The sequence below is a fragment of the Caenorhabditis remanei genome, chromosome IV (genome assembly GCF_010183535.1).
Source record: "Caenorhabditis remanei strain PX506 chromosome IV, whole genome shotgun sequence".
Lineage (NCBI taxonomy): Eukaryota > Metazoa > Nematoda > Chromadorea > Rhabditida > Rhabditidae > Caenorhabditis > Caenorhabditis remanei.
This window is the reverse complement of record NC_071331.1, coordinates 11,519,069-11,535,973: the sequence shown is the minus strand read 5'-3', so window position 1 is coordinate 11,535,973 and position 16,905 is coordinate 11,519,069. Positions and strand designations below refer to the sequence as shown.

Genomic DNA, 16,905 nt, shown 5'->3' with positions numbered 1-16,905 from the left:
ATGGTAAAAATTCCGAGCGGCGCGGTCCCACCGCGACTTTGTGTCATTGAGAAGTTGAACGGCGAGACGGTTAGTTTGGATTTTTTTCGGTTTCAATAAGCTTTTATTGGTTTACATTTACTTTCTACTGTGATTTTTCCATATTTGTTAGACTAGAACACCTACCGACTCACCTTGTAACGTGTCGGATACTTTGTTTTGCATTTATTCTAATTCCCTGAGTATCAACTCCAGATACGGAGCCAAAAAACGCGGATATTCGAAATTGCAAACTTGTTTCACACAGTAAAGTTACCAAGTGTTTTTGGAGCTTCTAGATTTTCGTTAAACACGTCACAGCCAAGAGGAGTGTTTTCTGAACAATATGATCCAAAAAATATGATGATGAAACAGCAATGTTACAGAAAGAGTCAAACTTTCAGAACTTACGGATTTTTTTTTAAATTCTGATAACGATGTTCTTAAAATTTTCATTTATTGCATTTTTAGTCCTATGCATCAGTGAATCTTTGAGCTTATTCTTTTGATAAATCTAATTTTTGGATGAATTCCACTAGATGGTGCATCCTTTTATTAGACTGTAGTGAAACATTAAACCTTTGGGAAAAATGATTTCAAAATTTCAAATCTCTAGAAGTATTTTGCTTTAGCTGTTCTAGACGCTTTGTTAAATGTCAAAAAATTATTACTGATTCTGAGAATGGTTCTGGACTCAGACTATCCTACAAAAAATGCTCACTATTTTCATCGAAACTGAAACATACAACCAATATTTTGCTATTATGTCGCACGTCTTAAAAATTGAAAAATCATTTGATTTCAGGAATACGGCTACAACTTGCACGCCGAGAAGGGACGTGGACAATTCGTAGGAATTGTCGATGCGAACAGTCCGGCTGAGAGGTTAGTTGGGGCGTTACTGTTACTTTGAGTCGTATTTCCATTGTTCTTATCATTAATCAATAATTTGAAAGACTTTCTGGACTTATGTTCCAACTGTAACCGTTTTCCATTTTTCAGAGGAGGATTGATCACCGGAGATCGTATTTTCGCCGTCAACGGTCACTCAATCATCGGTGAGAACCACAAGAAAGTGGTCGAACGTATCAAGGCAAACCCGAATCGTTGCGAGATGCTCGTCATCTCAGAGGAAGGAGCAAAGTTGTATCAAGAGCACAATATTCCAATCACTTTGGATCTTCCAAATGTGGAACGAGTTTCTCAAAAGGTTAGTTCGTGATGAATGAAATAGAATGGACAAAGATAATATCATTGGAGTATGTGCTCTCGCTGAAACATTAATTGTCTCAATAGATTTTCCCCTATGTTCCCCGTGTCCAGTTCCCCTTGTCCATACAAAAATCCTATCCTTCTGTCAGAACCAACGTCCGTCCAACAACTCTCCTCCACCCAGCTCGTGGTATGCTCCAACCACATATTCACAGGTTAGTCCTTCCCCATTTTCTCTGTTTATTCCTCATCAAGAACAGTATCAAATGTCATATAGTGTTGAGTTGAGCAATCATTTGTTTATGTTTTCACACCGTCGTTTTGCACTTGCAACCACTTGATCAACTGAACTTCTTTCGAGAAAGAATGTGTATTGTTTTGATATTTGGAGGTGGAATGTGTGTATGTTTGAGTCATATTGAACCATCAATCTGAGTCATGTTCACACACTAAAAAGGGATAAACAAATAATAGTTGGAGGTGCGAGAGAGAAAGAGTTTATGAATGACGTCATTAGGAAAAATGGGAGCAGGGGAGAAGCTTGATGGGAGTTGGAGGGAGCTGATTGAGATGGTGGGGTCTGAAAATGATCTTGCTAATCGAGGGAACTACAAAAAATCAACCGTGGAGTAATTGAAGAGTATAATCAGTAAATAATAAAATGGGCATTTTTCGAACACTTTCTGAAACGGTACCTTAATTTTTCGAAAGCTTATCAAACCAAGTTTCAGCCACATGGTAATAGGGCTCGTTGAAACTGTGAAGTATTCATGTTTTTCTTACTACTAGTTCTGAAAGGTTTTTTCATTCATTTCCACCCGATATATTTGCGTTTACTGTTCGAAAACATGACTTGGCAATATGTTTGAGTTTGAGCGTACTTCTGTTGAACTCACCCATCCAACTTCAAGATTCCTGAGAATTCAAAAAGGTAATAGATAGCTACAGTTTCAATTTATAGATCTAAAAAGCATGCACGTCATTGTTGATTGGTCTTTTGATAGGAGAAGTAGATTTTATTAAAAACTATGCGTTAATGCAGCTCTCACGGCGTTACTCTTATAACCTTTAACAGAAACAGTAAGTTCAACTGTTTCTGAATATTAGTAAAATAAGAAAATGATTTTTTGGCACTAATACCACATGATAAACCAACGTTGTCGTAGGCCTAATTTGGAAATCCGAAAGCAATTCAACTTGCTACCCAATAAAAACATTCAGTCAGAAATAACCTTTGTTAATAATCGTTCATCAGTTTAAGATTTCATTGAAACCGTGTAATTTCTTATTCTCCTAAAGATTGAAATTCCTTCTTTAGTTGAGCTGGATATAATTTTCTGCCAGGTTTAGATGATCTCAACTATTTTGTTCCTTCAATAGGACTAATTTACCAAGATTTTTGTTGCTGTTTCAATAGATTTATATCGGTTCCCCTTTCGGCGAACACATGCTAAAAAATGCATTTTCTCCTTCCAAATGCCGAATGGTTCTTCTTGAAACGTCATCAGGTATTGCAGCTGTTTCGTAGACGCTTGGTGACCTCTCTTCTCGCAAAAAGAACATCTGGGCTTCTCCTTGTTCACTTTTTAATAGTTCAATGACCGACCAATCCACTTGTACTTTTTCAACCGAATGGCCTTTACATTCTCCTCTACATTTCACACACATCCTATTCTTCGTCTCCTCCATTGACTAAGAAAGCATTCGAAGAAAGTGTATTTGTCATATATGTTAATATTCCATGTCGATAAAAATATGAAGAAGAAGGGAATTTATGGGGCAGCTCGCTTCGCGGGGCAAAGAAATGGACGATGCGGAAGAAAACCATATACTATGCATTGAGAGGCAAAAAAGTTATATATCTTGACAAACAATAGTCACTTTGCCCTTCTTCTTCGTCATTCTTCTTTCTTTTATTCGGAAAGAGCATCGTCTTCCGAATCAGTATTCTGAAAGTCTTCTGAATCCCTCCAAGCCTCCTTGCCATGGATTCCAATCGTAATCCTTCAGGAGGGGAAAGCCCTCAACCAATCACATGGATCTCCTACCTCTACACATCTTTCTTGTACTATTTCTGGCTGATCTACGCCCGTTTACCACAACGGATTACCGATGACAAATCAACGGAAGAGCAGATCAGACGAGACGCAGACACGCCACGTGCGCAGATATCGCGTACTTCAGACGAAACGCAGACGGTTAGACAAGTAGCGGGCCTCGTCGCAAGCCTCCCAGCGCCAAAGGATTCATCATTATTGTCGTTGACGCCGCCGTCGTCGTTCGATTGCAACAACTGTCTAACACCTCATTCGTCTCAGAAGACTTGTTCCCCAACCTACGTCTCCAATCTCTCACTTCGACTTCGATCGTCCTCATCGTCGTCAAAAAAGAAACCCTCTTCGACATCTTCTTCAACTGTCTCGTTCCATACACCATCTCGCTCATCGTCAACGTCTTCAGTATCATCTGAATCCACCATCTCTCCGAAAAAAGTGATCGCCGTCGTTCCATCTGGAAGCCACGTGTTGGTACGTGTTCCGAAACTCGATTGGAAAACTGAATCGATTCGAATCAAAAGAACGAGGATGAGTGATTGGTTGGATGCAGAGCAGAGAGATGTGATGAGACAGTTCGATGAGGTTATTAGGATAGAAGAGGAGGCCGAGGATCAGAAGACGTCGTCGAGAGGAAAGAAAGGAATTCTGAAGCAACATTATGGCTCGACGAGGAGTATTGAGTCGATTCCATCTTCATCGTCAAGGAGGAGTAAAGTGAGTGATGATTTTGGAGTCACCATAGAACTAGATCTCTTTTGGTTTCAATTGTTTCAACGAATATACATATTCGTACAGTTTCATTAACATAATGAATGTGAGAACTGGACGTGGAAAACTGATTCAGGTCCGTCTAAATTGAAATACTTCAAATTAAAACTTTTTAACTTTTTAACTCGATAAAAGAAATACCCGGTGCACATTTTTAAAAATCATTTTTCTGAAAAATATCTCTTTTTAAAATCTGTTTCAAAACTTAGACTTGAAGAGTTTTGAAAGTGACTGATATTAATAGCTCGCTTCACTCACCAATAATCTGATAATTCCAATAACTCCTTTCAAAAGAAAAGTACTACGCGAACCGGAGACGCAGAGAAGTCAGACACTCTACCTTCTCTGCGTCTCTCTTTCTCTACTAAACCTTTTCAGAATCTCTCTGAAACTTCCATCATTAGTCATACTCAATTCGTGCCATATGTCTTATTTTTATACCAGTATCTTTTCTTTCCCTCTGACTCACTTCCATCGTCTTTTTCTTCTCATGCATACATTCCAAATATTCCAAAATTCTCTCACTTTCTCCACCAAACGAAACCAAAAAGAAACGAAAGAACTGTTAGTTTGTCCTGTATCTCTTCTCGTCTCTTGTTCTCTCTCTTGGCCCTCTTGAAGCTTATGTTTGTATTTTGTAGAAATGTGTGGCAGTGGGGTAGATCATTCTTTTATTGAGACGAGAAGAATTGTGTTTGAGACGAGAAGAAGAAGAAAAAAGAAAGAAGATTTATGATCAAAAAGAGAAAGAGAAGAGGAGGAACTATTAGATGAAAGAGAAAAGAGATATGATAACAATGTGATTTAGATAGAGGGAGAAATATTTGAAAAAAATACGAAAGGTGGAAATATATCATAGGGTACATGGCAAGTTGGGGAAATGGAGAAAGCAATTTTTGGGCAGTACTGTAATTACTGTATTAGAGGGGCACTCATTTTTTTGAGCACAAATTTTCAATTCAGAAATGAGTAAAGATGCATACAGCAGAACAGCGCAACTCGAAAATAGTTACGAGTAATATCCCAAGAATAAAACCGTAACCGAATTCTACCGTAATCGTTAGATGCAGTATTTGAAATGGGATATTCATTGTTTCAGTGGTACACTCTACTCGGTATAAATATTTTTTAGTTGGAACACATTCGAGGCATCAAAATCTATAAGATTTCACTGTTTTTACATTACTTCCGTGAAACTGTAGCTCTTGTCTTCAAAAAGAATACTTACAGGAAAATTGAAAGTTATAAATAGGAGCTCCAGTTAGGAAATGGCTTTTATTCTTACCCTGAAAAAACGAGATTGCGAAGTTCAAATACTCGCATTTTTTTTTAAATCTTAAAGTATTTAGTCAACTGTGATAGTTAAATGCAACATTTGAAGTGAGATGCCTATTGTTTCAGTATCCGAGATGAATCGAAATTCATTAGATTTCATTGTTTTTACATTGTGTCAGTGAAACAGTAGCTAATTTATTCAAAAAGAATACTTACAGTTTCGGACAAATCATAACTCGCTTTCCTGTTTTTTCATTCGGTTCGTGCAGTTTTGGCACTTTAGCCAAAATCAAAACTTATATAAATAGGAGTTCAGTTAGGAAATGGTTTTCATTCTCAACCGAGTTACCCTGGAAGAACTAGATTGAGAAGCTCAAATACTCTCATTTGTTCTGAAACTCAATATTTTTGAGTATCGTTTCTAGTATACGGTTTTGAAACAATCATATATGTCTCATTGATTTCAAACTTTTTGAATCAAAATGATTTTTTGTACACGAGGAAACACTTGCTCTGTTTTGTTGAAGACATTCATGGTTTCGTTGAAACTGTGAAAATTGAGAAGAAGGAGACGTTGCAATAGTTAATTTCATAAGTTCGGAATTTTGAGAAAAGGAATCTAAAGAATGTGAATTACTGTACTAATTTTCTGGATGGAACAGCATAAATCCTAAATTTTGGAAGTATCAATAATCGAAAAACTCAATTATTCTGATTCACAAAACCCAGATATTGATAGCTTAAAAAAAAATTCCTGAAGTTATATTTGAAGAATGCAAAATTTTTGACGAAGTTTCCCTGAAATTTAAAAAAGTTTTTTTTTTCCGTTTCGTGCTGATAGCTTCAAAACTACTGTTCTATTCAATATTGATGGAGAGTTGTTTGGAACTGTCCTAGAAAGTTTTGAATAGATTGGTCAACTTTCACCAAATATATCAAAAATTCAAAACAAGAATTCAAATAATTTGCCGAGCCCTGGTTCGGAACTATATCTACCTTTGTTGCCTAAGATATTGCCGTCAGATATCACTTCCTCCTGCAACAAACCCTTCACTTCCACCCAATCACCATTTTCCTTCTCCCCCTCTTCAATACGACCTTCCACCATAATTGGTCCTCCATTAGACACCTTCCTCTTGTTTTTTATCCTTCACCTGCCCTTTTCTTGTCTCATTCTTTTCCGTTTCTCCATCTGCGTCTCTTCTAAAAGATCCACTCTCTCGTCTCCTTCTTCACAGTTATCGAAGCATGACGCATCGAATATATTCTAGATTCAGAAGAAGACAACATTCTTCATCTAATTTTGTGGTGTTACAGTTATTCTCTTGAATATAAGAATACCCTTTCCAAGGTTATCCTCTGTTCTTTTTTAGTTCTAATTGCTTATAACTTTTCTCTCTTCTTCTTTTGAATAAGTACTTCATCCATCATACTTCTATACCTTGACAAATAAGAAAACGAATAACATAAAACGTTTTGGGGGGAAACGATTCATAACTTGTCGGAAAATATACAGACACTTTTCTTCTTTTCATGTATTTGCTTTCTTCGCTTTCTCTGGAAGAATTTGTTAGCTAGTAATCGGATATATTTAGTCGTTTTATTCTTTTTGAGACATTCGAGTGGTTCTTTTTGTATTTGCTTTGGTTCAGATGTTTTTTGGATTTTTTTTAGGGATGATGGAGTTAGAGGGGTCCACAGGATGATTACAGGAACAAAACTAGTGTTGAAGAATTGAAAAAAGGTTCATGTTCAGAGTGTGAATAAACTGTATGGGATTTTCTAATGGTTCAATAGTTCAATGAAAGCGAAGAACCTACAAGTTGCAGTTTTGAAACAGAAAACAACAACTTTTAACTTGTGACAAAAAACTTAAAAAATCGATGTAGAAAAAACATGAAATCAAAATTTTCTGACACTTTTTTCACCAATGGATTCTCAATTAGGGTTCTGCAGTCCCCATCATGATTTTTACATGATGAATAAATAATTGTGCAATCATGGCTTTTTGAGAATCAGCGTCAGTAAATTTGGTTCATAGCAAATAATCTTGAGAGATCGTTACTAACAATTTCAAAAATTTTTCCATCTTTTGATATTTTTATGAAACTGTAAATTTTGAAAAATGGAAATCTGATGCTCTCTATATTCTAGTCTCCAAACTATTTACCCTTTCAAAATCATTCCTTTTTTATATGGAATAAACCGCATTGCGTTGTTTGGACGACCCTGCTTTACTCGAAAATCGAATAATGAAATCTTGTTCTTCAGACTGAAAAACCATAAGTTCTGCGGATCAGATACGTTCACCTTTTCTAACAATAAGTCATGCTACAGAAACAGAACTTTTTAGATCTTCAAAACTTGTGTTCCGAACAAAAAGAAAAATCGTTTGGGTTTCAGAATACTGATTTAAGTATGTGAAATAATTTTTCCAACGTTTACTCTACCTTTCTATATTCCTCGCTAACAGTTCCCATGCCACAGTTGGAAACTTTTCGCATATCAAATCTCTCAGATTATTCATAATTGTTGAAAATTGACACCAGATTCTGAGAAATGACACCAGCCCGCAGAGAAATTCCGTTCCGATTATTATTAGTCATCTCGATCATAAATCTTACAAAGGCGGTTAGAGACGAGATTTTATCTCAATTTATTCCATTTCATTCGTCTCACTTTCCTCACATAAATTCACTATTCCTGAATTTGAATTCGAACCTTTGATCTGAAAATAAGATGACGTCATTGGTTGACAAGGTAAGTGGAATTCCCCCAATTCTTCTATTCGCCCCATTGTCAATATGTTTGTCGGCGGTATCTTTCACCAATTCGTTTACTAAAAAGAACCAAAAGAGAGTAAAGAAGAAGATTGGAAATGTCCAACCATCCGGTCAATGTTGGGTCCAAAACAATTGAAAACAAGAGAGAAACGTGTACCTTTCTATCTCCTCTCCGACGACCGTTCTGTTCTTGTTTGTCGGTTGGATTGGTTGTTTGGCAAGGTGGACAAATAGACGTGAAGGGGGAGAGAGAGAGCTCAATGAGCATATGAATAAGATGACTTTTGGTGACTTTATTCCTGAATCACTGCTTAGATTTGTATTATGTTGTTGTAAGAGACATCGTTTGAGTTGCGACTAGGTGCGACATTTTGGAGAAATCATTTCTGTTCCAGTCACTCTAAAATTTGTGATATTTTTTTTTCGGTATTGTTGATCTTATGCCAATAAGAATACGTTTTGGTCTTGGAATCTGAAATTGTCATTTTGTTTTTAATCATAATAATCAACTATCGAGTACTTTTTGATTGATATCTATTTACTTCCTAACTGATTGAAACAGTACCACTTTTAATGAGCTCGCGATTTTTACCTGTTTCAAAAATGCTATTTGAATGTTAAAACTCTTCTTAATTTCGATTCATCTTAAGTCCTGTTGTCCATACTTGCAATTTTCAGTCCCGAAATCCCGGCTTCAAAAGAGGTACCTATTTTTAACAAATTTTTTGATTAAAAACAAAATTTTGCATTAGAAAGTAAAATTGTTTTGATGCATAACTAGCTTTTGATTGGATAGTAAAAATTCAAATTTTCGTTCAAAATTTAGTTAAAAATTTAGTTCAAATTTTTTTAGCCGGGCCTGCGGGCTGAGCCGTGGCAATTTTCGTCACGGCCTGGTCTTTCTTTTTCAGAAAAATCATTGAAAAGTATATGTTATCTGTTCTCTTTCTCTAGTCTTTTATGAATTTTTTAAATGATTGGTCTCAAATAGTTCAACATACCGAAAGAATCTGCTTTATTTCTATTTGAAGCTTTTTTTTTCGTTTCTTTCAACAAGCTTCAGTTCTGAGTTATCCTTTCTATTATCGAACACGTCTGAAAGTTCACTGTTTCAGTAGGTTCGTGAAACTGCTTTTTCCAGATGTGGTATTATTGGATTCTAATTCCACATAAAAGAAAAAAGGTCCTATTCTAATAATAAAGTCTAGATGATGTTACCTTTTTCAATTTTCGAAGTAACTGATTCCTTCTGGAATCTTGTTTACCCAAAAAGTCATAATTCCCCTTTCGTCACTGATACTCCCATACTTGTAATCCTCTTCTTCTTCTCTTTCTTTTCAATTTTCAATCCATGTTCAATTTCTATTACTCTGTTCATCTCTTGTTCCCTTCTCCTTCCTATTGTTATTATTCTTCCAACACCACTTCCCTTTTTTCTCTCTCGAGACGATGTCCTTGGCCCCACTCGGTTTTTATTATATTCATCGCTTTTATTTTCTCTTCCTGTCCACTTTTGATCCTCTTCTAGAAAGAGAAAAAAATAGTCGAAATTGGATTCCTTGTATGCACTGACGAAGAAGAAATTAGGTATGCACCGAATCTCTTTTTTTCTTTTTTTTCTGTTGTGTAGTGATTGGATAGTTGGAGGAATCAACCGGTTCAAAGTTGGAATTAAGAAGATTCTGAGGGGAATCAGAAAGGGATTTCTAGAATTTGGAAAGTTCGTCGAATGAAATAGTTACTAGATAATGCTTCCCATTTCAAAGGTTTAATGAAACCGGGAAAACTTTTTTGTAAATGTTTCGAATAAGTTCAGAGCAGATAAAATTCGATCCCCTGATATTATAGATTCAATTTTCCATTAAAAAAGTTTTTCGGTTCGAAAGTTTACTACTTCATCAAAATATTTTCTATATAACTTCTCACCCTCTTGCTCTCTTTCACTTCGCCCGTTGCCAATGACAACCGTATCTTTTCACACTTCGTTTCCCCTTCGAACTTCCTGCCATTTTTTGAATAAAAAATCAGTAAAATGAGACGTTGCTCTAACCCATTCAACTTTCTTATTCAAAGATGTTCGAGTTCGTGCAGCAAGGTAAATTTTGAGATGGTGGGAGGAGATGGAGTGGGAAAATATGATACTGTTTCAGAGTGGTATTTTGAAAAGTGAGTGGGTTAGGTGCTAATCTGTATCTGTAATACGAACAAAGATATTCATAGATTTGTATATTTCTGAGTATGGAAAGCTAGGAAATGAAGATGTCACGTTTCGGTTTCTTGTTTCAGTTTTAATTAGGTGCCCAGCAGTTAAATATTCTTCTGGAGTCGTATTCAGCTTTCACCAAAACTGTATTCGAAGGGCATTCTATACACACTTTCAATCCGTTTGTTATCTTAGAAACCACAAATCGTACCCTTGTGACAGGAAATTTTTTTTTCAAGTTTTTTTTAAAGAGAAAGGAATATCACTAGATTAATTTTCCTCCGTTACAAATATAAAAATTTGTAGAAACTGAACTTCATCGCTATTCCAGAAGAATCAAAAGTAGCAAGTAGTATCCGATAGCCACCCCTTCTTTTTTCTACATTTCTTTCCAAAATGTTCCACCTAATTCACATTCAATTCTCACATCTGCCATTCCTCTATCCCCCCTCCCTCAACTACCCGTTCGTCTTCTATCTGCCTTGTCCGACAAAAGTATCGTTTTCACCCAAAACGACCAATTATATTGGCGCAACAACTGAATACAACAACGTCTTCAGGTTTCTCCCCCCATGCGTTAGAATGTTGTATTTTACTTGGATTCGTCTTGTTACTGTTTCAGAGTGTTTAGAAATAGGATATGAGAGGATTCTGTTCTATTCATTCTTTTTTTCATATGACTAGCTTCAATTTATTTCTTAAACCAACTCGGCAAAAAATCTGACATTCTCACTTTCCTTTGTGTTCTCTGACTCTTTTTCCAACAATAATAAAAGAAAATTGAAACCAATTTACTGTTTCTTATCTCCGATTGAGTGTGTGCCAGCCACGCAAAAAGAGAGAGTCAAAAGAAGAAATGGTTTTTCAGTCTTGACCTTTTGCCTCTTTTGAGATCAAATGTTCCCATACAAAATGACTTTCTTTCCTCTATTTATTGTTCAATTTCTTTTTTCAGTCGAAAGAAACGCCAGTCTTCGTGCCACCACCACCGCCACCAACCGACGCAATGCCCTATTTGCCACGACTCGCTGAATTGGTTAGTTACTGTTTAGAAGGGTGAGAATAAACTGATTTTCTTTCCTTACAGAAAAAGAGCACTCCTGACCAAGAGTTCGGATTCAATCTTCATGCCGAACGTAACCGTGGTCACTTCATCGGAACTGTCGATAACGGAGGAATCGGACAAGCAGCTGGACTCGTGATTGGACAGAGAATCGTCGGAGTGAATGGAGAACTGATCTATCCAAACACTGGACACAAAGAAGTCGTGTCTCTTATCAAGAAGGACAACATGAAAACGACACTTTTGGTTGCTTCAGAAGACGTTGACAAGTATCACAGAGACCACAGTATCCCGTATTCATGGGATAATGTGGAGAGATTTGCACCAGAAATCAATGTGGAGACTTATCATGAGGAAGTTCCAGTTGCGAAGACCAATGGATATGATATTCAACCATTGAATCCACATGTGAGTTAAAGGATGATAGTTGGAATGGAAAATAATTAGAAGCTTGAAAAGGAGAAACGATGAAAGCAAACGCATGAAACAGAAAAATTATAGAGATCCCCAGAATGCGCTTCAAATAATTCAAATTTGTTATCAGCTGCGCAGAGTTCTTACAACTGCGCTCCACCGAAATTCCCTTAAGAATTGTCTCTTTTTCTCTGAGTCTCTCAATTTCGCACACAATTTTCATCGGTTTCAGTAGAGCGCGGTTGTAAGACGTGTGGCGCCCTAATAAGAATGTGGAAAGAATAAGTCGTTTTTAGAGATTTTTCTGAAATTTAAAGTCTTGTCCTAGCCGATTTGGATGAGGATTGAAAGGCGAAATTTCCAATAGCTAACTCGTCATTTGGCACGTTTTGATGTCGTCTGAGTCACCCGTAAAATTTTATATAAATTAAAATGATTTGTATCTTATTCTATGAGCTGGTTTCCCACGACAATAGCAGAACCATACGCTTCTCAACATCAATTCCTTCTACAACTGTCTCTGTAATCTTGCTGTTTCAAAGTTCTCACAAAATAAATTTCAACTTGACAACCTTAATGCAACTGCTGCACATTGATCATTCCATTTCCAGAGCATCCAAGTCAACGAGGAACGTGAAATCTCGAAGATGACAACCACGACGAAGACGGAGACCATCTCTAGCAACACAGCCTCCTATCAATACAAGGTATCAACTGAAAATCAAGAGAATCAAATGGACACAATAACTGTAACAACTTGCTCGTTTCTAAACGTGAGTGATCCGACAAAACTATACCGATCAAAAGGGCTTCTACCGTACTCCTCTCTCTCTCTTCTTTCTTTTTCTTTGCTTTACTTCTTTCGGTGTCATGGAGAAGGTTAGTTTGGATGATTGGAATCTGATACTAAGCGGTTCTGAATTCCAGCCATCCAACTTTCCTTTCTCTCTGAAACCGGCTCCTTTGATTCCCCTTCTCATCGGTTCCCTGTCGGATCACTTTCAGTTTGTTTTTCAGAGCGTTTTCTTTCTGTCTCCATTCAGTTCTCTTTCTTTTTATCGAAAGTTTCTGTTAACTCACATGCAGCTTTCTTTCTCTTTCTCAGTTTCATTTCTCTCATACAGGAATCCACCACAGCCTACGATGCGTACGCAGCTCCACCAGCTGAATCCGGAGATCTCATGGATCAAGTCTTTGGAAATGTCAGTCTTCCGACTGTCGGAAATAGTGTGACCATCCATAGTCACACCGAGGAGCTACCATCTGCAGAAGACGCTTCTTCCGTCTCTTCACTCTCTTCTCATCGCGAAAGTGCCGTTGATGTGCCAGTCTCGCATCAGGTTTTTATATTTATTTTTGGCTTTTTTGGGTCTTGGGTTTTGGCAGAAGTTTTTGAGTTCATTCATGTGTGATAACATCTTCAGTTAGACTTTCAATTAGTTTTTGTATGCTTCTCACACCTGTAATATTAACAAAATGGTTGCTAGAATTTTTTGAAAAAAGTTCCGACATTTTTATTTCGACAATCGAGATACATTAGATCGCACTCGCAACGTTATTGTTCCTAACATGAGAACGTGAAACAGTCAAAAATTTTTTACTTTTCCAATTCTTCCCGATTCTGTAGAAAGTTTCAAGTGCGTAAATTTGATGGGCTCAGTTTTAGAATACGCGCTCTCTCGATACTCAAGGCTCCTTTGTGGTCTGCGTCGCTTCTATTCTCACTGATTCACTTTTAAGTTCCGGTGGAGCGCATTTACTTCAATTTCTGCGCATCAGTATGAGTTCTACTAAATCTTTATTTGGACACAGAAAGAGATTGATATTTCATTTTTGTACCATTTCCAAATAGCAATCCAGAAACCTAGAGACATTTGGCTGTTTCAGTAACTTTAGATTACTGGGATATCTAAACTGGACCTGCTCTGTCCTTCTTTATTCATCACTCACTATGAACTCATCAACTTCACTAACCCTAATTCCCACCTGTTAAAACATATCAACTCAGCACACAGCCTCTTTATTCAATTCTCTTATTTTCAGTACGTTCCATCGTACGCAACTCAATCTCATCAACAACACGAACAACACTCTCAAACTCATCACCACCACCATCATAGTCAACAACAGCCGTCTCCATTGAGCAATGGATCCAGTCATGGATACGCGGCTAGCTCGACTAGTGGTACGGGATTCGGGTTATGATATGTATAGTCAAATGAATTTTTGAATTTCAGGATACGACGACGATGACATCTACCACTTGTCGGCCAGCGAGGCTCGCGAACGTCTTCGCATGAAGAACCGAAAGAATCATTTGTGAGTTTTTTTCATGGTGTTTTGCGCTCATACCGTTTCTTCGCTCTCACTTCTATTAGCGCTTCAAAAAGTTTAGAAAACGCGCTCTAGCGACATTTTCTGTGTGTTTTTCTATTTCAGCGGAGCGCAGTTTCACTTCTAATGACTCAAATCTCTCTTAAATAATTTATTTGCAGGCACGAGATGTCTCTCCACGAGAAATACCAAATGGTCAGCAACATGTAAACCATCCGAGTGTCCATTCGACGTCTTCTTAATTTCCATCTTCTTATAAATCTACTTCTTTTCTCCATTTATTTTCCATTTCCGCGCACAACCATTCCTTCCCCCCAGTAGTAGTTTTCTCCTTTTCTCTCAAAAAAATTCGAAACATGACTCATAAAAATATTTGAATTTCAGTTTTCTCCCCCCACATTTTATGTATTTCAACCTGTGATAAATTGACCGACTAGATGTAAATGTATTGCTTTTCCCTCACAAAAATTTCAGTTACTTTCTGAAAACTCAATCCATTTTCTTCAGTTTCCAGCCCGTTTTCTTTTCGAATGTGCCTTCCTCTCTTGTGAATTCTATACCTTTCCCTTTTCTTTAATTCCAGTTTCTGTCGGTTGTGCAATAATGCAATACACTTATCTTACAATGAAGTTATTATCAGCGATGAGCTCTCTGCTTTATAATAATTTATTAGATGAGACAAGTAAAACAAGGATGGGAAGACAGAGAGAGAGAAAGAAATGGATTTCTTTAGAAGCAAGAACAACGAAAAGAGAGATGAATGGGTGTGTGAGAGAACCGGTACGTTGTCGATTTAGGAGCGGGACATGTAGGCGTCGAGCTCGGCGTCCAACTCCGCCGCAGTCTTCTGTGGTTTCTGCTCACGTTTTGGCTTCTGAGTCTTCTTGGCTGGCCGGGCGGCGTTCTGATTTCTTGGTGATTTCTGTACGATTTTCTTGTTGTTGTTTGGTCGTCCAGCGGAGTTTCTGCGATTCGGGGTTCCTCGGATTTCGGGCTTTCTCGTTGGTTTGACGTTGGTTGTCTCGATAACGGCGAAGTGCATCACCTGGAAATTATCGATTTCAAATCAATATTGAACATCGCAACATATCTCCCGCTTCGAAAATGTTTTCAATTCGTTCTTTCTCCAAAAATAGCACCAACACATAAACGGGAAATAAAAATAACCAGCTTTACGTACCTTTCCATCGAGAGCGACACCGGCGAACTTCTGAATAAGACGATCGGCGTTGTACTTGGACAACGTGAGATCTCCGGTTCCAGCTGGAGTTCCATCCTCGTTGAAATTCACGGAAACTTTACGAAGATTGAATGCGTTGAAGAGTTCTTGCAAATCGCTCGACAAAACAGTGCCGGCGAGATTCGAAATGTTGATTCTGACTGGTCTGTTGTCTGAAATCCACTCGTTTTAATCAGCATTGACTTGACAAAAGCATGTACCATTTGATCCACCACCGACAGACTTGCGGATCACTTTCCGTACACCGCCCTGACCACCTCCACTCTGACGTCTGGGAGTACCGGCGTTTGAGAAACTTCCTCGTTTTTTGATTCCTCCGGCTGACTTTTTGATTGGACGTTTCACGCCTTTCTTGGTCTTTCTCTTGGTCGAGATGATGTCGGAGAGTGCCATGTCGATTGGAGTCGCCTTCACCATTTTCGTGCTGAAATATTGCAGAATGAGCGATGATTTGGACGAGGAAAGCACAAAAAACGTTTTGAAAAGAGCGAAAACAAAAAGGTTCACGTTGAAAGGAGCAAAGATTCTAGAAAAAAGCGGAAACATTATTTGAAGGACGAAAAAGCGATCCCCAGTGAATGAATAACAAGTGGAGAATGACATTCGAATGTTCAAAAACGGATTCTCGTTGTCAAATTTCGGAAAAAGACAGAAACACAGTGTGAACTGGCAGAAAAACGTATGGGAAGACGAAGTCATGTGGGAAAATTTGAAAAGTTTCGAAATCTGTCTTCTTCGCAAAGTAAACACACGTTTTTCTCAATTTTTTCGTAGAAAAATGCATAACTCGCGGACGAAGTGAACGAGCCAAAACTGAAAGAATGAACAAATTCATCAACTTCTGGTTGAAATCTCAGAATTTCGGAAGTTTCGCGCTAGTTTCTGACTCATTTTCCCGCCAACGATACTCCGAAATCCCGCCTTGCTTGCTGTTTAGCGTTTGTGATTCTAGGCCAGCGCGTGTGTAGTTCACGAGGAAAATACAAGATCAGCCTAAATTTTTAAACTTCTCCGGTTTTTCTTTGAAAAACCCTGTTATCATGTATTTCTTATAGTTATTTCAAATTAATTATAGGTTAGACAAGATTATCGATGTATTTCATTGCCTTTTTAGCTTTGAAACTTCTTAATTACATCTGTTATCGCTTTGAACATTTTCGAAATGCGTTTCAACTGATTACGATTTTCAGAATGGACGGCAGCGCCACTCCAGGACCAGGACAAGGTCATGTCAAGTCGAACAGCATGATCTACATTTGTGGAGGTATGTTTCGATCGATTAGTACTTAAAAACTATTGTAATCGAAGAGATACAAGGGACATGAGTTTCTCTTGAATAAGCTCATCTGAAATATGGTATTTTCTCGTTGAAAGCAGTCAAAAAAGATTATTAGATGTGTAAGTGTGATTAGGACTATAATTTTACAACAGTATCAGAGATTTTATTTGTGAAAATACTATAATCATCTCTTCAGCGTTTTTCTGAAGCTTTTCGTGCAAATTCTCTGGAAAGCTTTGTATAACTTGCATAAAAATAA

The 16,905-nt window shown here is 37.5% G+C and overlaps 3 protein-coding genes across 3 annotated transcripts; 2 read left to right on the top strand and 1 right to left on the bottom strand.

The window, feature by feature from the left end:
* On the top strand, window positions 1–1,240 carry GCK72_013332 (uncharacterized protein; the record flags this gene model as incomplete). Its single annotated transcript, XM_003101151.2, has 3 exons — window positions 1–69; window positions 824–903; window positions 1,021–1,240. The coding sequence occupies 3 exons, from the start codon at window positions 1–3 to the stop codon at window positions 1,238–1,240; spliced, it is 369 nt and encodes a 122-aa protein (XP_003101199.2).
* Window positions 1,241–3,215: 1,975 nt separating this feature from the next.
* GCK72_013331 (uncharacterized protein) lies at window positions 3,216–14,337 on the top strand (the record flags this gene model as incomplete). Its single annotated transcript, XM_053729800.1, has 8 exons — window positions 3,216–4,001; window positions 11,272–11,352; window positions 11,404–11,787; window positions 12,405–12,500; window positions 12,918–13,133; window positions 13,837–13,978; window positions 14,031–14,112; window positions 14,289–14,337. 8 exons carry the CDS (start codon window positions 3,216–3,218, stop codon window positions 14,335–14,337), a joined length of 1,836 nt encoding a protein of 611 aa, XP_053584572.1.
* A 583-nt stretch (window positions 14,338–14,920) lies between these two features.
* GCK72_013330 (uncharacterized protein) lies at window positions 14,921–15,784 on the bottom strand (the record flags this gene model as incomplete). The annotated part of the gene is made up of 3 exons (XM_053729799.1): window positions 14,921–15,172; window positions 15,308–15,519; window positions 15,568–15,784. 3 exons carry the CDS (start codon window positions 15,782–15,784, stop codon window positions 14,921–14,923), a joined length of 681 nt encoding a protein of 226 aa, XP_053584571.1.
* Between the last annotated feature and the right edge of the window lie 1,121 nt (window positions 15,785–16,905).